The sequence below is a fragment of the Indicator indicator genome, chromosome Z (genome assembly GCF_027791375.1).
Source record: "Indicator indicator isolate 239-I01 chromosome Z, UM_Iind_1.1, whole genome shotgun sequence".
Lineage (NCBI taxonomy): Eukaryota > Metazoa > Chordata > Aves > Piciformes > Indicatoridae > Indicator > Indicator indicator.
This window is the reverse complement of record NC_072053.1, coordinates 54,540,266-54,566,739: the sequence shown is the minus strand read 5'-3', so window position 1 is coordinate 54,566,739 and position 26,474 is coordinate 54,540,266. Positions and strand designations below refer to the sequence as shown.

Genomic DNA, 26,474 nt, shown 5'->3' with positions numbered 1-26,474 from the left:
ATTTAAAGTGCAAACATTTGCAGTTCCTTTATTTGCCAAGAAGTTTCACATACAGGAATTCTGTACCAAGTTTCACATTTCTTTTCTAATCCCCTATTCTTCCAAAAATGTAAACATAATCTCTATTGGGTTGCTTTAGTTCTTTTATCTCTTTGCTCTCCCACTCCCAATTACTCTAAGTATTGGTATAAACAATCTCACCCTAATAAACTAAAGGAACAACTACCTGAAAACACAGCAGATTTATTTTTATTTTGCCTTACTGCATATAGATCTAATTTACCACGTTCAAACACTTTTATTTTATTAAGTTATTCCAAAGACAGAAAGAGATGGGTCATTTGTATGCTCTCCAAGATGAGTGCAGAATACAGATTCAGTATCTGGGAGGAGGGAGATGACAGTGCAAATTTGCTGTGTTTTGTTTGGTAGTGTTTTTTTTGTGTGGTGGTGTTGTTTTTTAAATTTTAACCTGTTTCTACCCAAAACGCAGTAACTGCCTAATATGGCACATAACTCACCAGTCCCCCTCCTTTCAGAGCCCATCACCTAGCAACTCAATCTATGCTGAATGGAAGATTGCTGCTCTTTGTTATTTTGATACTGTTTTTTTTGAACGTGGAAGTATTTCAGTTTAGGACTTTATGCTACAAGAATCACAGCATACTTGTGAAAGTAACAGATAAAAAACACTGGTGTCAAAAATAGCCACTTTACTCCCTTCATTAAAAATGCAGTGGTCTCTTCCTTTAGTAGAATTTGAAAGTGCTGTTGTGCAGCACGAAATACAGTAAATTTAGAGGACAGTTTCTGAATGGGCATAGCATTTTATTTGCATGACTGCTTCTTGTGTAACAAGAATGGTTTCCAGTCAGACTTCCAGAGCAAATTTGAGAAGACAAGAAAACATCAAGTCTTTGGAGGAGTGATTGGCTAACTTTTTCAGAATCCAAAAATGAGAAATAACAGTAGATCACTGGAAATTAAAATTGTATCAAATTAACAAAATAAATAGGTGTATTATCATTTTATTCATCTATCCTTAATTATCCAAAATAAAATAGTAACACCACTACCACACTTTGAGATTCCATCCATTTGTGTTCCAGATTCTTAATGGTATTGGCTTCCTCTCAAACCCATATAATTTTCTATGCCTAGTTTTTAATATGCTTTCCACCTATAAACACTTACTTTGACCCATCATGAAAAAGCCAGCAATATGCATTTACTTAAGAAAAGATCATTAAAAGACACTTTTTTTTTTTTTTGGTGTTAGTGCTGCTACACAGAGAACAGCACAAACATTTTTTTCTATATTTTCAGGCAGTTGAGTTGATCTTTCTTTGCAGCAAATTTATCCATTGAGATACCTAGAGATGTCATCATGTTTTAGCTTTATATCTTATATAAAACCATTGTCAAAAAAGCATGTTTTTCCAAACACTCTAAATCTGTATTTTACTCAATGTAGGTAGAAAAACTGATGTAGCTTAATAAAAATTAGGGAAGCCATAGTGATCCAGATTTAAGCTTACTGGAACAAAAGTATCTCTGGAGACAGCAGCACCCTGCAACATCCAGAAATTAGCTGAATCCCATGATCTGGGACTCAGATTTTCAAACATCTAATATCAACACAACCCACTTAAGGGTCAGGTTCCTTGCATGGCATAGTGTCTTATTTCCACTCTGTGTTGCACCTGGGATGAAAGATTCATCTCTTGCATAGCTCCTGAGCTTAAATTTGCTAGAGAACGCAACTTGCTTTTGCAGAGCAGGACTGGGGCTATGTTATAAGGCAGCATGTGCACAGGCAGTTGTCCGTCCTAAACAGCTGTCTCTTGGTGATCTTCTGTGGGCATGGAACGCCTCCTGTATTTCATCTGCACTTCTGCAGGTGGATGCTGTGCACAAAAACTTTCTTCTGTAAGCTTTTGCACCTAACACCACCTTGATTTCTTACTCCAACAGTCAGTGTTTTGAAATAGGCCAAAGTTCATGTGCCTACTTTGATGACCTTTATGAAAGCTATGAAAACCATTATGTTGAAGGAAAGGTCAGAGACTGTTATAAGCACTAGATACACTTTCATTAATACAAGTAGTCTGCTCAGTGAATACCAACAGTGAGAATAAATACAACTGAGGAAAAAAAAAAGTTGCAAGCCTGTATCATCATTATTAAAGGGATTTGTTTCCTAAAATTAATCCGTGCTCAGAGACAGCAAGCAAGCCTTTTTTTCCTAAGTCTGGTTTTGATTAACAGGATGCCAGATTTGTCATTCAAAACAGTTGTTTATTTATAATCACTGACTTACGGGGGGGAAATTTCACTTTCTACAATAATTTATCCAGTCTGCAGAAGACTCACACCTCAATTCCAGCTTTCAGTGCTGCATCTCTTTCTACTTGGATGAGAAGCTAGACATCCAAACAGAAATGCAGTCACATGGACGTCAGTGTAACAGTCTCTGCAAGCTGCAGTTTAAATTGTTTCTTCCCTTGTCGCACTGGCTAAGGGCAAAGACAGAAACATTTTAGGAACTACTATCTGGGGGCATTTCTGCAGATTCTGTACTGCAAAATTGGAAACGGTCACATAACCTGCTTTTGCCCTCTCCCATCCTCCTGCTTTATGTATTACGGATATGCAATATTACACCAGAGATAAGGCAACTGGAATGACTTGGAAGCAGTTAGGGGATGAAACATGTCTCAACAAGGCTCCAAAATAAAGCAACTTATTCTGAATTTGCAAATGACTTTGTGAACAGAGCTTTAATGAGAGTTAAACTCCTGTTAGAGCTGGCAGATGAGATGGTAGTAACCCTACGGAGAGCAGTATGCAAGTCCTCAGTCATGTCCTACTCCACGGAGTTACAAATGAAGAAGGGGATTTGTGCTTCTTCCTCATTGTTACCACCAGCAGCATGCTCCCTAGATTCAGTTCCTCATCCTGTCTCTAGCCAGGACCTTGTCACATCTCAAATAAGAAAGACACAAAACCAAGTCACCCATTGGCATTTCAGTATTTCCAATACACCTTTTCTCAGCATATCACTTCCGCCTCCATTCCTCAAGTAGTATTTTACTGTATCTCCTTTGCTGTCATGACTTCCTCAAAAATAACAAGAGAAATTCACTTCCTAAAAGTGCTGACCCTTTATGTAAGAGATTTCAGAGGCTCTTAGGAGTACTCTTGGCGTGCTGAAAGGATGAAAAGGGCTTTCAGTTAACTTTAACTCTACATCAAAGCTCGCTGACAAGTTCTGGCCATGTATTTCTGTATTACATGCTATTCTCAGTTTAAAAAACAAACAAACAAACCACACACACACACAAAACACAAAAAAGAAGAAAAAACCCCTATCAAACCAAAGGAAAAAAAAACCTAACAAAAAAAAAAAAACAACAACAACACCCAAACAAAACAAAAAACCCACAAAGCCAAAACCATCTCCCCCAGCAATAAACAAAAGCCACACATGCACACAAACCAGAAGTTGCTGGCAACTGACAGCCTGCCTCATGGAATATGATCTAGTTACTGCATATTTTTGCACAAGGCAAATAATTGACACACAGTTCTGAAGTATTTCACTTCAGCAGCCACAATCTACAAGGATCTTTGATTTCACAGATACAGACTTTTCAAGTAAAGACTTCAAATACCAAACAGCAGTAGCTCCTCAAATTTTTGCCTGAAAAAATACACCTTCCTGACAAAGGTGTATTCCCCAAGGAAAGAGGTAGACTCCAGCTCCAGTAGTGCAAGCAAAACTGTAACTAACTTCTGCTGCATTTTTTTTTAAAATCACAGTTCACAGAGGCATTTTACTTTGACCTCAAAAATACAAATTCCATTTACACATTTCCCTTCTTTTTCTGTCATAAAGTAGCATTCATCTCAATGAGCTGCATCTACTTGCAACATTATCTGGAACAAGGTTTCTTTTAGCAGGGACAGCACAAATCTCTAATGAAAAACGTCAGGTCAGATGACCGTGTGCCTCCCAACATCTTTCTGCATACACTCCCTGTGCCAGTGAAACGGTTAGCAGCCTGACTTTCCTGCTGCCACCTTTTCAGTTCAATACAAACTGTCTCAAGGAGGCCAGCACAATGTGCTCCCCTTCAGTATCAGGCTTAATTTTATTCTTTTTCTTGTTAAAAGTATCAGACAAACAGCTGTTATGGGGGAGTTTCTCTCAGCTCTTTATACACCAGAAAAAACATCAATGAGGAACCACAAGAGAGCAAGAGATCAGCATTGTTGTGCATTTGCCACAACCGACCTTGCAGAACAGTTTGACAAAGAAAAACAAATTTTAATTGTCCTTTTTCATTCTAGGGAAAAGAGGTCTTTTAAAAAAGACATACTGTAATTGGCAAGAAAACCTGTGCTGCCAGAGGCAGAGTCTAGCAAGCAGCATTTCCTTGTTTCATCTCCTCTCAAGGTCTCATACCCAGCCAGAGAAGCCAGCAATGGCTGCTCCTTATGTCAACACTTGAACATGGCTCAGTGATGCCAAGGTGGACTGCCCAATACTTCATAGGATGGTTCCCTCTCTATTCCTGGTAACTCAGTAATCCATCTCAAGGCCACTGCCCTTGTCCGCCTCATGCATGGAGGCAAAGTGCCTCACAATGTAAGAGGAAGGAAAATGTGCTGTTGTGCAAACAGCATTCTGGACACACTCCTTTTAGGAAAGATTTTGTTCTGACAACATCTATGGTATATCCATTGTGACCAGATGTGAAAAACCGTATGTGGCACACTTCTTGGCAGTCACAAAAATATTAACAGAAGCCACTCGTGGTCTTGATAGCCTGCCCAGTGGCAGCAGCTGAGTGTGCATCTGCTTGAGGAACAGTCATGTGCTAAAGTACCCCTTCCCTCACAGGTCAGGTTTCTCCATATTCAGATTGAGGGCTGCTTTGGCCTTCCAGCTTTGTCACAGCTGAATAACAAACAATGTGCTGGAAGGCATGGGAAGAGAGGTGCAGTGGAAAATGAAAAAGGATTGCCAGAAGGGGAAAGCACTACATTACCAAATAAAGACAGCTCCCTTCTCCTAGAGACAGCAGTGAATTTTCTCTAGCAATTAATGACTCTGCACAGGTGTTACTGCAAGTGTAACCACAACCCTGCCTAGCTGTCAGAAACATCACTGAAGTGACAGTGTGTTGGTGGTGACATAGAAAGAGAGCACAGCTCAGCTGAGGTATAACACAGTAACTGCTGTGGGCTTGGCAGTCAAAAGCCAGCTTGTAGGTTTGACATGGAAATCTGTCAACTGGAACAGGAAATCCCCAAACAGCTTCCCATTTGAAACTGTACAGTCACATCCAAAGAGTCATAAAAGCTTCTGAATTACTTTTCGCTATCTTGGCAACAGGAATAGACGTATGAGCGCTTTTGTAACATCCTTACTTAGGCTTAAATTCACTGCCATTCTCAATGCACTCCCTAGCTATAACCCAATATACTTATTGCTGTCTTTGAAGGCTTTCTCAAACCTGAAAGGAGGTTGTACAGAGGTAGGCACTGGTCTCTTCTCACAAGTAACTAATGATAGAACAAGAGGGAATAGGCTGAAGCTGTACCAGGGGAGGTTCAGGCTAGACATTAGCAAAAATTTTTTCACAGAAAGGGTTGTCAGGTACCGGAATGGGCTGCCTAGGAAGCTGTTTGAATTGCTGTTCCTGGACATGTTTGAAAGCCATATAGATCTGGTGCTTCGGGACATGTAATGACAGACTTGGTGGAGTGGGCGAAATGGCTGGACTTGATCTCATCTCGGAGGTCCTTTCCAGCCTGGATGATTCTATGACTCTATGGAAACAAACAAAACAAAAAAACCCAAACCAACCAAACAATAACCAACTTTCCGCATCACAGAAAGTTTATCTCAAGCTTTGTCCTAAAGAAGATTTGAATAAACAAGCTGAAATCCTTATAGGTATGTTTTCAGGCTTCCACTAGGTAGTGAACAAAGTAAGTAAAGTCATTGCTGCAAGCTGCTAAACAACAACTTTTGTCAGGGATGCAGATATAGACTATCTTCACACCTCTCAACTAAGGTTCCTCAAACATCCATATCCTTTTAAAAGACATAATGCCATAGCAATTGTATAGAAAAGTTATCATGCAGCTGTAAACAATCCTGCACAGAACCATTTCACCATGTTGCTAAAAGACAGTTTATCAGAGATGTGAACATAAGATGGAACTGGACAACAGAGTGGCTTGAAATAGCACCCACCTGAGAAATTATTGATTCTGTGAAATAACATGATCTCTGCTGAGTGGGCTGTAAACACAAGCACAGGGGTGTGGGAATTACAGTGAGCACAAAAAAAGCCCCACTGACCTCTTCTGAAGATGTTACAGAAACCCCACAACCACATGGAAAACAGACTAACAAGAAACAGGCACTCTTTCTGGCTTCACATGATTTTTCACACATAATGCTGCAACTCTTTTCCCTACCTGCCACATGGTTAGTAGAAGAATTTACCTTTATTCACCACCAGGGTATCACAAAATGGGCCAAAATTTGAACTCTAAAATTAAATCAGTGAAAGTAGTAGCTTTTTATGAATTATAAAGCTCTGCTCCAAAGTTAAAGCCTATGTAGTAGGCCACACATTAAACAAGTAAATCAGGAGAGAGAATACAAGTAGTTTAAAAAGGAGTGCTGTGAAGAACAACAGAGACTTGCTTATACAATTTATCATCAATTTATAGTTTTCTCTGCTCAGTCTTCACAAAATAGCATTTTTCCATAATTCAACTTAACCAATTTTCACATTAACATCATACTTTTACACATTTGCTGGGCTGGATGGCTAGCATCATAGCAATGCTACAGCATACAGCACTGCAGAAAGGGTCTCTAAAAAGTTCCTCTTCTAATTTGAAGTAAAACTGGTTTAAAAATATCTGTGTACACCCTATCTACCCTCCTGCATTCCCCAACTACTTGTTCCTGTTGTCACACTTCTTCAACCGACCTCACAAAATCAAATTCACTTCTAACCAATAATGCTGAATGATGATCCAGTTTAAAAGACAACTTAAACAAGCCATAGTGGAAAAGTGCTACCACATATCCTAGGATGAAACAGCAATCAGCTGAAATTCTTCAAGCCAACACTGCCCTACATCCTGTTGCTAGACTCAAAGTATTCCAAAAGAAGCAAGAGATTTTAGAAAAGCAGGCAGACTACAACATGAAGATACCAGAGATTGTTTCTACTTCATTTCCTTCCCTCAAAAAATACTCCCTTATAGTTTTCATTCATGACAGCAAATTCCTCACATAAGTCTTCTGTTTGGCTAGCCATATGCAATCACTAACATTAGTCAAAGAAGTCAGATGAAATAGATTTTAAATGTGGCATATGAGAGTTTTGGTGTGTTTGGGTTTTGTTTTGTTATTGTTTTGGTGTTTGTTTGGGGGTTTTTAGGAAGGATGTGTAGGTTATTCAGCATAATATTCTGAAATTTCAATTCCTTTAAGACGTTCCAGTATAAATAAAGATGAGACTATTTGTCATGAAGTATGATGTGACTAAGGTGAGATTTACTAGGACTAATGTGGTGTTCAGTGAAAAGCTTCAGTACTTTTCCACAGTGCTCAGCTTCTACCAGCTACAGAAAATTAATCACTGTCACGTTAGGAAACAAAATTGAAATACATTAGAGCTAGTTTAGTACATTTAAAATACTTCTCTGGAAAAATCAAATTTTATTTTTATATAGGGTAGTTACAGAGATGGATTACCTAAAATGAAATATAAACTCACTGTTTTGAATACACACAGAAAAAGCAAAACCAGTCAGAAAAGTTTCCCTGTAGATTATTTCCCCCCACATTACCAAGTTGAGAGGACAGAATTGAAAAAATTGCACTTTGCTACACTAACTTTCCAAAAATAACAACAAAACACCTATGGGAAGAAGGTGTTTAACACCAATCATTTTCAGAAGCTTTCACTGCTGGCAAGTCACATCCAAATTTCACAGATAACAAACAAAAAGGCCACCTTGCAACAGTTGTGGAGACCACTTTAAGTGAGCAGAATGATCAAAACTCAGAGTTGCCCACATAACCAAGAATTCAATAGAAAAGCATAATACAATAAAGACAGTCCTTTTACTATGTAGCCTTCTCGTGTCAGAGAAGTATTGGTGTGCAACTGGATGCTTGGGAATTTCAGGAGGAAGGTTTGTAGGGACAGCACTAAGGCTGGATGCAGGATCAAAGTTGATGTCTACAAAGCAAAAAAAAAAAACCCAACAAACCACCATGATTAATTCAACTGTTGTTTCATTATGAGCCAATAAAAAAGCCACTTTACAGGACCATCTCTAAAACAGTTCTTCATTCAAATTCAGAGTAACCTCCTCTAATCTAAAATGCAAGAGACTGCACATCAGTACATCTTGTGTCAGATGTACTTAATCTGGTCTGAATTTAACTAGCCTCGCTCTGTGCAACCTTAAAACATGGGGAAGCTACTGAAAACTTGGTGAGCAGAAGCATCCCAGGCAGCACCCAACACTTGCAGTTCCACTTCAGGTTTTTTGAGAGCAAGAGTCTGCCGCATCACACAAGGATACAGCCATTACATTTACCTATTGTAAAACTAGAGTAAACCTGCTCTCACTCCAGCATAAGGCTACGTAGTGCATCTGATAAATGAGCATTATTTACTGTCTCCATGCAGGAATCTGCCACCCAAATGCACACTTGCACATTTTGCAACAACCAACAGGATATTAACCATATCCATATGGCTCATCCCTTTTCCTAAAGGATATTTTAAATTCTTAGTTCAAGAAGCATTACATTATATTATCCAGCCTTTTTCAGCGTTCCAGCTCTAACTGTATGTGACAAGTCGTCTCCGTAAGATACCTCATTTTCTCTCTGTAAGTTGATCTTGAGAATGTATGGAAAACCACTAGCACACAAACACCATTAAAGGTTACTCAGCAGATATAGGAATGACATAGCTAAAAAGGCTTTTAAAAATTCATAATCACTGAGAATGAGGAAGAGAATTAGGTAAAGGGAGCAGAACCTTATTAAGCCATTTTATGCAGCTGACTAAACACAGGACCTCTCAAAACATGCCAGTTACAATACAACATATGTGTGGGGTAAAAGCAAAAAAAAAAACAAAAAAACCCAACACCCAAGCATAGAAAGCTAAATACCACACATCCTGTATGTCCCCATAAACAGACACACAGTCTTTTTCCTCTTCCTCTCCACCCTTGTTTGCAAGAATAAAATATGTGAGGGAGCTTACTCACATACTCTCCTTTGCCTTTATCTCTCATTAACTCCTAAGGACATACTACAGCAAGACTTAAGGGTGTATGGTCAAGGATCTTAGGCCATAAAACTACAGTATAAAATGAAGACCAATAAAATTGCATAAGAAGTTTAATATTAATTTGAAAAGATACTTTCAACAACACATAGTATGCAGTACATATTTGAAATAGCAGTCACCTTTCTCACACACTTTTTTTTTAAGAAGTTACAAAAGAAGTCAGAAAAATGGGATAACTAACACTGGAACAGAGAACAAAACAAACAAAAAACAATGTAGTTTGCATTCTAACTTTCAACTGAAGGCAGCAGCTAGAACTCTCCCACTCCACCTTTCTTTCTGCTCTCAAAGAAGCACAAGATGGCAGCATGAAGAATGCTATTAAGTGCTACAACAGACAAGCTTTCAATTCAGCAAGAGTCATATCATGATAGCCAAGTCTCTTACAGTGGCACAATCAGTCCTCCAGGCAAATATAAAAAAATAATAGCACAACAATAGCAAATCAAACAGGAGCTTTGAAACACAGATGGTTTTTCTTGCACCAGATTTTGTAGACCATTAACTTCAATAATCCTTTAAAACTTCAAACTTGATACTGATTGTTTTTATTATCAAGTAGATTTTCTGGTCAGCAGGATACTCTGTAGGCTAGATACACTCCTGTACCTCAACTTAAGTTTGAGACTTGTAGTATAGACAGACATATACAAGGAACTGAATAAATAATTTCCTTCTGCCTCATAAAAGAGCCAGTGTTCATTTATGTTAACATTATGCACAGCTTAAACCAGAAGTGTGATAAGACAGTTTTCAAAATGTAGCCCCAATGTTCATCACCAGAATGAACAACAGCAGGAAATGCAAGTTTCAACAGATGGAGGGCTTGCTCTGTAGTAGCCTACAGCCTCAGTTTTTTAGAGGTAGCCCTGATGAGCTAGACAAAAAATACCACCATTACTGAACAGAAGGCTGAAGGTTTGCAGTGGGGTGCAGGTAAGGAAGGCACTATGGGTTCCACAGGTGTGATCACACAGCTCACGGTCAGTCACACTCTCTCTCCCATTTGCTTGCTGCTGTGCTTTGAAGGTTTTCAGAAGAAGAGGGTAAGAGCTATTGTTGCATCTCCTGTTTAAGTTTGTCTTTGGTCCTTTATTATTTCTGTTTCCAGATCATCATAGCATTTAAAACTTGGGGCATGACGGTATGTAAAGAGCAATATGCAGGAACACATGCCCAGGTATTCTTTGTTTGGGGAAGATTCATGATTCAGGTAGCCACAGATTCAAGAGTTTCCGTGTCTCTTTGAAATGCAACGCAGCATGAGGAAGTGTTTTCACTAAGAAAAGGTGGCACTGACAATGGTATTTCAGACACTACAGGAAAGGACAGATCCTGCAGCTGCTACATCCTCCACAGACGGTGCCAGCACACAGCTCTCCCTCCCATCAGTGTAGTCTTCTTTGAAAGGAGCACATGACTTCAAGGAAGTTAGACCACAGGGTTAGCAGACAATATATGGTATTTCTCCATGATCATACTCTGCTAGGCAATTAGGTCAAACCATGCTCTTGAAAATTAGTTTAGCACAGCGAAGGTCAAGGAATGAAAGCAGGCATGGGAGGAGATGAGGCAGAAAAGGAGTACAAAACTTTATCTCTCAAGCACATACAAAACCCTTGTCAAAAAGTGAAGTTGCATTGTTGCTAAACTTTACAGTGTACAAGGGAATGTTCTTGGCACCAAAATCTGGCATGTATGTACAAACAGAAAAACGGTTGTTCCAAGTTACAAGCTGTACACAGAAACAGAAAGGAACTACTTTTTATCCATGTGCTATCTTCATTCTAAAGTATACTTTTGTCAATGCATTGATGTGTGTAGCCAGGTAAATAAGGGTATTTTTGTTGCTGTTAACCAGAATGAAGAGATATGACATGCTTTTATGGAGTTTTCTAATTTTTTTAAGTCTCTTGCATCACCAAGAATTCTGGTGTCAGATTTTTTCTTCTATTCACATTTTTTTTAATGCATTTTGAATTAATAAAATACTGGCAGCAGATGTTCAGAAGAGAAGGCAGACTGAAAAGCCTGGAAGCATTAACGAAGGTTTGACAGTTCTGTCCTGGAAACATGCAAGTTACTGCAGATACAAAACAAAGACACACTAACAACTTTACAGATTGCTAGATGAAGCTCACTGAAATATTTAAGTCTGCAAGCAGCTAAATAAAGACTAAATTCTTTTTCCTGCTTTTTATAGTACTTTGAAGGGTTAGAATAGGTGGGTAAGAGGCAAACACCAGACAGGCAGGGACAAAATCTTCCCTGCTACCTGTATGTATATAAACAAATCAGCTCTGTCTTCAGTTTCATATTATCTATGCAATTGTACAGTCTGGCTAGCACCAGATGCATATGCTTGTCACTGTGCCAGTAAATGAGACAAGAAATACAAGTTATCAACATCACTGAAACTTTTTATACAAGAGGCTGAGAAATGACCAGACACACGTGGCTTAAGCAGAAACAGCAATTATATTACCAGGAAAATCAAAACAAAATAAACCAAACCCAAACCCCAGAAAATTCACGCTGTTGGTTATTCGTTTATAAGCAAAAGTATAATTACTTGCTGTCTTTAGGAGCTGTACAGAACTTCTCATTGATCGAAAACAGAAAAATTTTCATGGCTCCTTGTTGAGAAAACTTCACATACAATTACTTTTCACTTTTAAATTTCATCTAATACAGTTTGGCATAGAATGGTCTAAGTACACAGATACTATACATACAGTTTGAAAATTTTAGTTTTTAAACAGCCTTCTCCATGGTATGTACAATCCCTTTGTTTTTTAAATTAATATGAAATTAAAGCATACTGCAAAGCTCAAGAGCTCTTGGTTTTCCCACCATACGGAAAATGGCAGCTCTAAATCATACCTTTATATTTTCACTTTCTCTCTCATTTGTACTCTACAGTTCACAAAACAAAAGCATAGTGCTGACTGTCTGAATCTCACTATTCTGTGGTTCTCTCACTGAAGTCACTGATCTTTGACATGTACATTCATAACACTAACAAAAGGCAGAAAAGTACTGACCTGTTGTAGTGGACTTTGAAGCTGGTTCTTTGTAAATATGCAGTATGGGGGAAAAAAAAACCCACTCAATGTGGTGTGGGTTATATCACACGAAGAGCATAAGATGTACACAACTAGTAGGAAAGTGAACTGAGTCTAAACATGCATGTACCAATCTTGTAAAATTTGGAGATGACAAAAATAACAACAAAGAAGTGAAAACATGAGAAGGCCTTATTCCTCAAGTCCCTTAACATAAAAGTGATTATCAAAGTACAGAATGTAAAGAACTAGATGTTATCTTATTTGCTCAAGCCAGTACTCAAGAAAATGTTCTGGACAGAAATCTATTCACAGACATGGTGGTTTAAAATACCAGTGTTAAGACTGTTCTGAGATGCAGTGGCATGTAATGTCAGTGGTTGGGGCTGGGCACTAAATGAGTAACAGATGCTCCCTATTAATCCCTCTCCCTTCCCAAAGTGAGACAGACTTACTGACTGGAAAAACAAAATCAGAACTGCTTTAACGAAAAATATCAATAAAATAAAAGATACTAAAAACTCAATATTGAACCAAACCACCCTGATGGCAATTACATCATCGTCACCACTGACGCTACAGGCACACATACACTGGGGAACTGGACTCAGAGGCAGATAGGAACCAGATTCAGGGCCTGGATTCTAAAACTGTATTCAAGAATACCCAGAATAGGATCAAAGGCAGAGGACCAGACAGATTGCTTCTCAGACACCAGCCACTGAAGAAGAAAGGTTAAACCTCATGTGATCCTTTAGTTTTGCACAGCTGTAAAATTTCCAAGATGATTGGATGTCAGCCATTTCCTATTAATGATGCTTGGTTCATAGCTTCCTGAAACTCCTTTGGTCTGAATACATGCACATCTGCTACATCCTTTAAAAAAAAATCATCATATAATGCTAAAGCACTTACTCTTGTGAACAGTTCAAGTAATAATTACATGTGTGATGGAAAAGAAAAAAAAACAGAAAGAAGGTGGGATAATGCAAATAAATACACAGACTTTTAAGCAATTATTGCCATATATGGTATTCAAAACAAGCTTTCCACCTTAGAGGATCAATGCCTAAATACATACCCATATAAACAAAAAACATAATACACCATGTCACTGCTTAGAGTTCAAGTGTTAATGCTCCCATTCTTCATTAACACTGCATCTTCCCTTTCTGGACTTTTCATTAAATTTGCAAAACAGCTCAGCAATTAACATTAAATAGTAAGTTAGTCTTGTTAAATGTTAAAAGATGTACATGATGTACATCTGACTCAGAACTGAACATAAAAGCTCAGTCATCACTTGCTCAGAAATCGAGAGCCTGGGATGAGTATTAAAACATACGAGTAGAACAAACATTTAATTTTTGTGATGCTAGAGTGCTGTTCCTGCTATTTCATAAATAGCTTCTCATCTGCAGCAAAGGGTTCTGAAGTACGCCTGAAATGGGTGTTTGTCATTCGGCTTGGGGAGGATGAGTCTAGTGATAATGATCATCACATCTCAGTTATGCCATCCACTCACAGATTTGCAGATTGCATCAGGTTGGAAGGGACACTGAGAGGTCATCTTGCCCAACCCCCCTGCAGTGATCAGTCTGCCCCCAGGTCTGATCTTGAATGCCTCCAGGGATAGCGACTCAACCATACCCCTGGGCAACCTGTTCCATTATTTTACCACACTCTTTCACCACAAGAGCAGCTTTGCTTTACTTCACCTATTCAGAACCTCCCTGCTTTATAGCATATGACCCATGATCTTAATGAACAATAACAATGTGCCTCTAGGCACAGATTTTGACTCTGGAAGATGTGTATTGAATGGTCACTAATAAAAATACACAAATGCATGATATTCACAGCACAGCTGCACCTGTTAGATACATAAAACGATGCTAATGTATTAAAATGCTACTTTTTCAGTACATTTGAAACATCATTTAGTATGGTGATAGGGTATCAATCAGTCACCAAACAGTTGATAAAAATAAGGTAAAATCTAATCACTGAAAGCAGAAGTGAAAATAAACTGCAATACCCCAAATGGATTATGACTCAGCTTTCCCAAAAATTTATAGTTAAAGATGTGGAACGCATTTCACCACATTTGGTTTCTTCTCATCATGTACAAAAAAATTCACTATAAAATCCACATGTCTCTTACTAATCGGTCAGTACCAAAGCACAAGAACAGATACACAAGCTCATGCCTACACTTCAAAGAAGACAGAATTCATCTTTCATTTGGAAAAAAATTCTGGGTTTTCTCCTCCAATCATTAATTTGTTGTTAGCTAAATAACTAAGAAACTCCTCAAACAATACAGTCTACAAACACATCATTTAAATAAAAAAAATTAAGCCAGTGATTAAAAATATTGTTTTTTCTTGATTGAAACAGCTTTAAGGAGAGGTAACAAAACAAAGCACATTTTGTGTCACATACACAAATTTCCTACCAAGTGCCTTAGTAACATTATACACAATCATGATAACTGTCCACTTGCCCAGCTCTTCAACCTTTAGTCACAACTACTCACATCCACAGACAAGCTTGAGCACTTGGAAATCTAAAACACTAAAAAAAGGAAAAAATTCCAAGCTGCCCACTCTGACCTCTATGCAAAGGAGTACCTGTCTGCCTAGTCTATGGCAGCTGTCACAGGAAAATGTACTCAGATTGTGCAGTCACTGACCTCATTGTCCAGGGTTAATCAACAGTCAGGTTTTGCTTCCCAATTCAGAACAGTTCTTCTACAGTCTTAGCTGGCCATACTTGCACAGCACTGACACAGAGCTCATGGTGCACAGGTGCTTTATGGTGCAAGTTAGTAGATCAAGCCTGCATCCATCACAACCAGAGGCATCCCCATCCCTCTGGTCAGGCAGTTGAACACCATGCCAGCAGCTGGCACTGATACTTGCCTGACGTGACCACAGTGACCCAGTTCAGGGAGCTCAATCTGTAATCCATTCCCACTTCCAGGCTGTGCTCAGGGTGGTGCCAGTGCCAGCACATGAAAAGCAGCAGGAAAACGCAGCTCAGCTGGTGAGGAACGAGACCACCCCATTCTCTGGTCCTCTCGTTAGGCTGGTTTAGCTAGCCTGTAAAAACAACCAGGCAGGCCAGCATGCAGGTAGGGCAGCAATGACCAGGAACTAGCACACCCTTAGGAAGAACAGTAATGTAAAGGTTTCTTTTTAAAGGAAAAAAGTGAGCAGAAGTAGACTAGCTTTATAAAAATCTTACCTGGAATGGGTATATTCCAGTTAATGTTATAGCTGGAAATAAATAAGCAGGAAAGCAAGTCTTCTTCTAGGCAGGACCACAAAGTAAATAGTACCAAAAAGCCTTTTCAAGTAAAAAGCAGCGAGAAAAGATGAGACATAAGGAACTAAGCTGTTCCCTGATGTGCTTTCCTTTCCCAGGGAATCGACAGCAATTCTGTACAGATGGCCCCACTCATGGAGATAAGCACATACTGCCAGAGTGATGATATACCAAAAAAATCCTAACTCTCATATCCAAATGTTTGAAGTTTATGCTAGCAGAAAAAACACACACACAAACAACCCCACACACAAAACCCCCAAAACAAGCAAACAAAAAACCCACAAAAAACAAACACACACATGCACAGAGAAATAAAAAAAAAAAAAACACCACAAAAAATTGCCGAAAGATAAAGAAAGCCCGAGACATGGTGAAATATCTATCTGTGGGATTATATCTGCATCATCTTCATTAAAGGTAACAGGAGCCATGTGTCCTGATAAAAGAATCAGAGTCATGAAGAAGAAAGGTATCAAAGGAAAGTTAAAACTTATTACCATCCAAGACACCCATGTTCTTTCTCTTAGGAAATAATGAACTGGCAATTTTGTTGATGAAGCTATTGAAAATGCTGAGTTCTTGGCCACAACACAGACCCACGTAAAAGACCCACTAATATTATTTTTGTCCGTTGAAAGGTCCCAGCCCTCAATCTATGTTAAACTTGGCAGAATGCTTTTAATTGTAAACCATGCCAGAACAGATTACAGTATTATCAACCACTGTGCAAGTTAGCTCCACCTAGTTATACCTACATAACTAGGCAAAGTAAGCATAGAACCAATCAAGAAACACCACAGACTACATGTGATAGTAAGTTTTAAGAATTGGCTTTCTCAGTCTTTCTTAGAAATACAGAAGTACAAAGGATCATGTTTGCAATAAAGTACAATCTTCTTAATCTGCAGAAAACTCTGCAATAGTGAACAAAGCTGGGACTTTCAGAAAGCAGAGAAAGAAGAGAATAGAAGAGAGGGCCCATATCGCTTCTCTGTAATCAGAAGACAGTTAAAAGTCTCCAAAAACTCCAGAAAATGAACACCCTTTCTCTGTCCCATGAGAGCAAGAATATCAACACAGTACAGCTTCAACACGCCATGTGACCTGGGAAAAAACATCCCTCTGTTACTCTGTTATCAGTTCCCATGATACATCAGCAGGTACTCCAAGTGAACATTTCTACAGGTACACACACTCAGTGCCTCAAGCCTTAGGAACAAGAGTCCAGAAGCCAATTTACATACCAGACAGAAAGCAGGGCTCCTCAAGTAACTTGTAAAATTTTAGAAACATGGTATTAGCTGCTCGCAAATAAAGATGAAGTAGAAACCAAGTATTCCCAGTATACCCATTCAGTTACAGGCTAACTTAACATCCAGTTTAAGTAAGAAGAATACAGAATGCTACTGTGTGTCGGTGTGAGCTGAAATTCCCCCCCCACCAACAATAACCAGGCTAACCCAGTCTGGAAGCAAATGAAGGCTGTATTTACAAGCAGAGTCTAAAATCTATGTTGAAATGCAATGAATATGTACAAATATACAAAATCCACAACATTTACAAATATATGCAATCAACAGAAAAGCACAACCAATTTCCCTTTGCTTTCCCCCAAAAGGGACCCTTCCAAAGGGGCCTCCCTCTCCCAGGAGCTTCCCCCCAGGCCCCCCTGGACAGAGAAGCAGAGTTTGTTAAGCAGAAAGTTGTTAACTTAGCTGCCAAGGTCAGTGCGTGTTATCTTCAGCCAGAAGAGAAGAAGAAAACAGCAGCCAGACAGCCCAGCAACTGCCCCCACTGCCGAACGCAGAATGTGCAGAGTGCCCACTTTGTTTTGGGTAATAGTTCTTAAACATTTCTATCTATCCAATGGAAGTGTTTAGAACAATCGTTATTTTGCTTTCTTACACCCAATAGTGACTTATTTACATTCTTTCACTTTCTCTGTTTTGAACTTTGCAAGGAAAAACTAAAAAGACAGTTTCAAACCATCACATACTGCCCAGTGCAATGTTTTTTAATTTCCAAAGGCTCATTCCTCTTCATAATTCATCAGAAAATTCAACTGAACTGTTCATTGCAATCAGGTGTTAAGCATTTGTAATTTACACTGTCTGTGAACTCTTCCAACCTTTGAATATGTCACACAGTATTTTTTTAGGTTAATTCCAGGCAACGCCACCTAAGCTTCCTAAAAAAACAAGCATGCTTGCACCTGCAAAGCACAGTACTGGGGAAGAATTGCTGTAGGAGAGAGTGGTACACCACTACATTGTAAGGTCCCTGATGTTGGTGGTCAATGCATGCACTAGTCTAGACAGATGTGAAATGATGCTGCTTCTTTAACAGCATTGCCTCTTGAAGCAGAAAGTGTCCGTCGCATTAGTTTGCGTAATCACAAGAGAATAAGGGGAAGGAAATAAAACATCATAATCAAGAGAATAAGGTTGCAGACTGTCATGTGGACTACTCAGTATGGTGTTCTACAGCAATCCTAAACCATATGAACTATTCTGGATTTGGGTAAAAAGCACCTAGTACAAGAGCATGTGCCACAATAACAAAAATCCCAAACTCAAATACACTAAATATATAACACTTCTAGTGCAAAAAGGGACAACATTCTTAAGCACTACACTATGTCTGAAAACTTTGAAAAAGAGATAAAACTCATCTAAGATATCCACTGGATCTTTATCGGTGTCATGCAACGGTTTCCTTCAATTTCACAAACTTGGTCTTGACACAGTTTATTTTCCATATTCACACTGACCACATTTCAAAGACAAATCTCAAAGTTCACTCTTCTGGAGGCAACCAACCTTTCAATTGCCAGTCTGTAAATTCATCCGTAAACACTGTAAATCTAGTTTATCAAATTTGTTTCTCGGCGTTTTCATTCTTCATTGTATTTAAAAACTGTACCATTCCAAGCTCTGAAGTGCAATGCTAAATATACCAATGTCTTAAAGTCTCCTCTGTCAAGAGGCTTCTTCCCTCAGCTTCACCATCTTTGCATCCCTTCCTCATTTTACAACAGTGTATCAGTCATCTCTTTGAATACAGGGATGAGAACTGTAAAACAAGATACAGCAAAGTATTTCACAAGGATATGGGGAGATACCTAAGATCCATTTGTAGTATTAGCCTGTTCATAACTGCAACAAAACCAACAGGAATGTTAGCTAACAACTAACCAAAGCATGAAGGCAGCACTTTATCTGCACTACCCCCTACGTGATGAAATCTTTGAGTTTAACAACACCATTTGTATTAGACTCCTTGAGAGAGGTCTTTCTATCCAGTTCTACTAAATTTCACATTACTCCAGAATTCAGTGCATAATGAAGACATGCAACAAAACAGTTTACGCTTGAAGAGCTTTAGGCTTTGTCCGTGCTTCTCCCAGCTTCTGCCTAGCTCAGACATGAATTAGTGATGGTTAAGGACGATCTACTACACTGCGTGGTAAGTCAATGAATGTTTTTCAGGTTCCTGCAATGGGGTCAAACTACAGTTTGAGAAACAACAGTCTTATTTCAGCCAGAGCTCCTATACAAGCTGCTACTGTCTAGAAACACTACTGAGCCACTGCCTTAACTGGCATTTTTTCTTTGGAATATAAAATTAGATCAACAAGTTGCACAGTTTTGCTGAGTCAGTTAAAAACAGGACACCTTGCCATTAAACTCTCCTGTGGTTCTCATAGAAAACATGCATTTTCCTCCAAAAACCCACCCCCCTTTGATATCTGATCAACTGCAAGAACCATTTGTCAAGGTTACTCCAGAACAACTGCACCATCTGTCATTCTCCTAATTTCAAGTTTAACTTCCTTGTTAGTTAATGTTCTTCTGCCTTTGTAGTGAAGTGACGCTTTATCTCTGTTCTTCCTACATACTTGAATTAGATTTATGGAAGCAATCACAACTCCATGCAGACTGAGATTTCACAGTGCTATCAGCTCATCTGGGTGCACACTGCTGCCATAAATTAGATATCAGTTGGGTTTTTTGCCCTTGACAGCACTGCTGCATAAAAACAAACAAACAAAAAAAACCCCAAAAACCAAAACCCACCAAGAAACATAGCAGAGGAAAGTGATACTGCTCTTTTCAGTCACCAACAATGTGAATTGAGCTTGGCACATAGCTCTCAGGAAAACTTGGCCTCCACCTCACTTTTCCTGAACTAAAAGGGCCAATTTCTGCTTGGTACACACAGCTAAAGCAGACAATAAACAGGAATGAAAAAATGAAACACTAAAAAAATCTCATTAAACATAGAAGGACAAAAAAAGCAAAGCCCAGAAAGACAGAATCAAAGTTTTTGCACATGCCTAAGATACTGCCTCCAGTACTGATTGTGCATCACTGGGCCTGGCCACAAGAGAAACTGAAGATGAGCATTTTTATCTGCTTCCTGATGGATTTTAAATTTACAAAGTTTTATGCATTTGAACTGAAGGCACGGAAAAAAAATCAGCAAGCTCTAATTTTAATTACACTTCATTTAAAAAAGCTACAAAGCAGGCATTATTCTCCCCCACAGCAAGGAATAAAGGACCAAGCAGTTATACCCCAAAAGCGTCTGCACCTCTTGTGCTTTTCATGCAGCAAATAGCCGATTTTATAAGGCTGTAATTGTCAGCAGTAGCACTGTGCAATCAGCTGCACGTTGCTATGTGTTTGCCAAAAGGAGGCCTTTTGAGGCACGGCTGGGAGGTAAAGTGACTTGAGGCACAGAGTAATTCTCCCCACTATACTTCCCCCCACCATACTTCCCAGTTAAGACTTTTTTTTTTTTTCAGTGCCTGCATAAGCACTAGGGACAGGAACTGCAGGCCGGTGTGGAATAACCGACTTCTCCTCTGAGAGGTGACAGGTCTGATACAATATTTACACAGTTCAACAGCACAGAAAATGTCCTTCACAATAATTCTGAATTTCACAATTTTCAACTCTTCAAAAAAAAAAATCCCCAAAAAACACATACAATGAGGTTTCTTGCTCAAACAGCAATTTTGTGGCCAGTGTTTTCAGGTTCCTTTTACTCCTGAAAGACTCATATAGACCACTAAATTTACTTTAATTATCATGGTCTACTGGAATTTGCATATATGTAGTTATAGAAGCAGGGAATTCCACATTTGTAGTATTTATCTTTGTGCTTGTAAACAGGAAATGGTACTGCAGAGGTTTGCATCTTCTGCATCTTCAGCAGTTACCTCTGAAAAGGAAGTTAAACACATGCCTTTTAATGGACCAGTGGAGATGAGGTTACAGCAAGAAAAATTTAAGAGGACAGAAATTACAGATTTTGACATATTATAAAGTTTTGTACCTTGTACACAATACTTTGAGCCTTACCAGACCCTCTTTTACATTGCTCCTCTGCCCCTTAACCTACTAATCTGATAATTCATAAGAAACAAATATTACACCGTAGTATTATTAAAGAGGGTTGGCTTGGGTTTTAAATATGATTATTTTGAAAGGAAGTATCACCTCAAAAGAACTTCACTTCCTGTGCATCTCACAACAAAATTTGACAATACTCACACAATTTTAGTCCATTGGCTAGCTAGCATGACTAGTTTGTGAAGCCTGAAGAGCACCATGAAGGCCAAATTCTAGTTGCCATCCAAATATTTTTTGCGTTTAAGTGCAATGTAGTCACAGTCACGGTGTGACAAAAGATGACAAAGATCCTTACTAGTTCTAACCAGCAGCATTTCTGGAAACTGACACGCAAACAACCAAATACACATCACTGTGCATGCAGGGATTTATGTTCTGCCTACAGACTTCCTGCTTACTACAGAAATCAGTTTCCAGTTTAAAATTGTTAGGTACCTCTTCCTGTTTTTTAAGACAACAAGAATCTAAAAATTGAAAACCACAGCATGACGTAAATACCATTCTTCAATGGAAAAACTTTGGTTCAGCAACGTGCACCTCTTTCAGGAAGGCATGTAGAAGTTTAAAGTAAAAAAAAAAAACAACAACAAAAAAAACCAACAACCAAACCCAAAAAACCCCCAAACAAATCCAAGACCAAACAAATGTAAAAAAACCCCAAACCAAGGCAACAAAAAAACCCCAAAACCCCTCAACACTCCAAACACAGCCCTCCCCCGCCAAAATGAGGAGCGAGCTATTTGTGAGGCTAACATCCCTTCAATTCACATTAAACAGATGCAGTATCTATCTGTACCACAACATTGTTTAGGGACCTCTCCCAATTATTTAAGTAAACCCATGTAGCACCTCCCAAGCAAGGCCAGTCACAAGAAGGTGAAAAAAAGTATTTTTATTAGCTTGATCTGGATTCAAAGTCTTTACCTGCATGCTCACTGTGGTGAGGTTTTTAATATTGATGAACCTGAATTCGTGTCTTTTGGGCAGACTGAAGTAAAAGCACTGCAGTGGGGTGTTTAAAATGCACAGTCACACCACCTGCAACTGCAGGCAGAATTAAAATGAGCAAAATAGCTTTAGTAAATGCGTTGCTCCTTCATGATAATCTTTACTATCCCTTGAAATTTCACGGTTGGATGATTACTTGACACATCTTAGGTAGCCTGCATTTGAACAATGCAAGTATTACTTCAAATTTGTGCATGCAATGCAACATATAAAATGATAAGAATCACAATATTCTTATACAGTCTGTATTAAAACCAACACTAGATCCACAGGTCTCACAAGACTGTTTGGGCACAACCTTTTAAGATAAACCAACCTGAACAGCCACGAACATATCAGCAGAAATCACATACAGGCAAGGCAAATAAGGGTGATCCTATTAGTATTCCAACCCCCAACTTTCTTTTTTCTTATACTCCCCAAGCGTAAGTCAGAACAAACCAAAGAATGGGATAAAACTCAAACATTCTGGGGAAAGGACATGGACCATGTATTACTTTTTCTATAAAAGTACTGTGAAATACCAGAAAACTATAAAGTGTGGGATATTTTTTTCCGCCCAGGCACACCATTACCACTTCTCCTTGTCTTCAACGAAACTAGGTTTTATGTTATGCAGTATTTAAGACTTCACAATTAGTTTCAATCAAAAATTTAATTCACACAACCCATTTACTTTCTTCAAGACACTTCTCTCAAATCACTTTCATATTCAAATGATTTCTTTTTAATTCTAGTTACTGTCAGAAGTATTGTAATAAAGGCTGCTAAATAATTTACAAGGGAAGACAGTTAAGATTATTAAAATTTTGGAGTATTTTCATCTTCACTGAGCTTCCTCACAGAGCCAGTTGGCCTAGGAACCTCAGGATCCACTCACTCAAACACTCCTCTGTCAATAAAAACTAATCTGTTTATTCACCTCGTTTGCTGCATGATTGCTGCTAAATAAGAGGAAATAAAAAATATTCTTCCTGAACAAGAGGAAAAATAGGTTGATTTTGCAGAATGGAACCTTTTGTCATTGATTAGCTCTGATATTAAACCACAGTTTAGGTTCCCAAATGAACGCAGGAAATTTTAAAGTCCAAAGTGTTTTTAGTATTCACTGCTTTCTGACTTTTGAGCCTCAGGGTTGACATTTGCACCTATATTTATATCCAAACATAATGATGAAAAACCTGCCTAAGGGGTAAGGGAGAATGGAAATCAATAAGATTTACAAGAGGATATTCAAGCGATCCTGGAAATTTAAGTTTAAGAAGAAGTTAGAAACACTAAACTAAACCATACAACAGCTGTCCTGAGATTTGCTTACTCTTATGACAACACTTTGCAGTAGAATAATCCCAATTTCTTAAACTGATGCTGAAGTGCAAGCTTTGGCTTTTTTAAATAACTGCATTCCATTTTTAAAGCAAAAACCCTAACAAACAGTCACAGTGTTTCACTGTCCCAGCGTTTTGCTGTCCCCTTCTATTTTCTCAAAACAGGAGATGAAACCAATGAGCTGCTTCTTAGTTTCCTTTACTTTTTTCAAGGATAAACTACAGCAGAGTTTAACATACTTTTTATATTCTTAAAATATTACAGGTTTAGACTGCATGCCAAGTTTATATAGAATTAAAATGAATAAAAACAACCTCAGCACTGTAATACCTTGCCTGCAACTGATCACATAAATATACCATTTTCAAACTGAATTCCATTAGCAATATTCTGCCAATTAAAAAAATAGTATTTGTGGTCGGTTTGGGTTTTTGCAGGGTTTATTTTTTTTGTTTGTTTCTTTGTCTATATAACATTATTCAGTGTTTGCATTTCCCTGTACTGTAAAAATGAAATGTTTGGTCTTCACTACTGTGTTCTGGAGCTAACATGTGATTACCAAAGTATGTTTGTTTGGAAAAACCCCTATGTATTTAAACATTTCTTTAAAAACTGGCCTAAGGATAATGGTTCTATTTTACAAATAATAGTGACCAAACATTGCATTGCCACTTTCTCTTCAAAATAAACACAAGAGGTTACATAAACCTTAACACCTTCCAAACCAGAATACTGTCATTGCCTTCTCCCTGAAGACCCTTAAGAAAAAATGAAGACCCAGATCTAGAAATTATTTTCCTCTGTAAACCACATTATCACTGCCTCTATGCAATGCATAGGTTTATTTTCAAGAGTCCAGAAAGCCAAATCTCAATTTTAGAACACTTTATGTGTTCCTGCCAAAAAGAACAGAAATCACATCAAACAATTTTATGTATCCAAACAAAAGATTTAGATAACAGAACCTAAACTTATGGTTTAATATAACATGTCATTCTAAGAGGATATTCAGTAAGTTAATATGACTTTGCTGTCCAGCACAGCTTATTATTTTAGATGTTTGAGAAAGAAAACTCAAAACGCTATGTGAAAATATAAGTACACATCATTATGCATCTGTACAAGTCACGACTACAAGCTTGTACCTAAAAGGGGTGAAGTTTACTTTAAATACAATTCAATAAAACGTCTGGTAACATGGAGGATTTTGTTAGGCTTTTTTTTTTTTTTTAAGAAAAATGTTGTATTTCTAAGTTCCTCACAATGCCAGTACCTTGTTTGCAACATTAGCTGTTACTGGGTCCTTCACTGGAAAGGTAGACACAAAGACATACGATAATCTGCCTCACATACACTGCTCTGCGGTACGTGAACACTGATCCTAAGCTTTGAAATCACCAAGATGACACTAGAAAAGGATTATACTAGACTGGTGTGTTAAAATGCCATTGGATTCCCCTTTGAAGAAAGGGGGAAAACGATGAAAAGGACTTCTACATAACACAATTCGTTGTTCCAATAGTTCTAAACACCGAAAGCACTGGAAATAAGGCATAACTAACAGCTTCAGCTCGGAGATCTCTACACAGCATTCAAGAACCAAGGATCGAACAGACAGTGCTTTATCTGCAGCCCCCTGCTCACATCCCCTGATCTGACTTCCAGCTCCGATAGCGATGCCCAGAAAATGATCTTCATCCCAGCACGAAGGATGAAGTACAGTTAGACTTTTCCTAATTTCTTTAATCGTGTTACTAAAACGAAACCAATATGCAATACATACGACGGAGTTCTTCACTACTACACAATGAGAACTTCTGTCTTACAAACCCACCACGTTTCCAGCTACCCGCCGGGCTGCCAGCACCAAGCCCTACAATTTCACAGCTGCCCCTGTGCCCCGAAGGCAGCAGGTAAGCTCGCGGGCACTGCACGACATCTTCATGGGCCCCAAGCCGAAAAGGTACCAACCGGGAACTGCTCCGGTACAAAATCCCATGGGGCCCACATAAAAAAAAAGCAAGTATGCCAAGGCTTAAAATTCAACTCCCTTTGCCGTCTTCGCGTGGCAAGGCTCAAGCGGCAAAAGCTGTGCCGCCGCCCCGCCGCACACAGCAGAAGCGGCTCCCACAGCCCAGACCCGCCGCCAGCCCGCACCCACCTGCCGAGGTCCTCGCCCGTCTCGTAGTGCTCCTCGAGGTTCTCCTGTCTGAACACCGTCATGGTCGCCGCCTCGCCGCCGCCGAGTTCAGCCCCTACTCGGCGCCCTCATCACAAGCACCCCAGAGCAGCCCCACGCCCGGCTGCGCGCCCTGCGGAGAAGCGCGGAGGTTAGCGCCCCTGCCCGCGGCCGGGCACCGTCCCTCGCGGCTCTGGGACCATTCCCCGCCCTCCACACCGCCGAAGGACCGGCACCGGCAGGCTGGTGAACGCCTCGCCTGCCCAGACGACGGGAGAAGAAAGCGGCACCCTCTGCCCCCGCCCCTTCCCCGGCAGCTGCACCCCCGCCCACTCGTGGCGACTGCCGGCGCCCAGCCGGCCGGTTCATTCCTCTATGGCTCCGTTGCGCGATAAAGCGGGATGAGCCGCTGGGCCTGCGGTAGGAGTCCCGGACATCCACGCACCCGACCTCTCAGAGAGGCGGGAGATCCCCTCCACACTACAGGGCAGGGGCTCGCGGTGCCGGTAACGTTCGCCTGCCGCGGTGGCGCTGCCCGCTCCCTCGCTCACCCTCTTGCCGCTCACCCGCCACTGCTGCCGCTCGTGCCGCCGCGGCGCCCCGGCCGCTACACGACCTGTGAGGCGGCGACAGCGCCCCGGCCGTTCGCGGCCGGCGCGCAGGCACCGCGCTACGCTGCCGCGCGCGGCTCCGCCGCCTGGCCAATGGGGAGCCGCCCCCCACCCTTCGC

The 26,474-nt window shown here is 39.7% G+C and overlaps 1 protein-coding gene across 2 annotated transcripts in view; it reads right to left on the bottom strand.

Annotated features, from left to right (window-relative positions):
* The window catches only part of DAPK1 (death associated protein kinase 1), a 92,460-nt gene extending 66,672 nt beyond the window's left edge, over positions 1-25,788 (bottom strand). For both annotated transcript variants that reach the window (XM_054398209.1, XM_054398208.1), the window contains exon 1: positions 25,727-25,788. In XM_054398209.1, the coding sequence (XP_054254184.1) occupies positions 25,727-25,788 (62 nt within the window). The remainder of the gene's footprint in view (positions 1-25,726) is intronic.
* Positions 25,789-26,474: the final 686 nt, after the last annotated feature.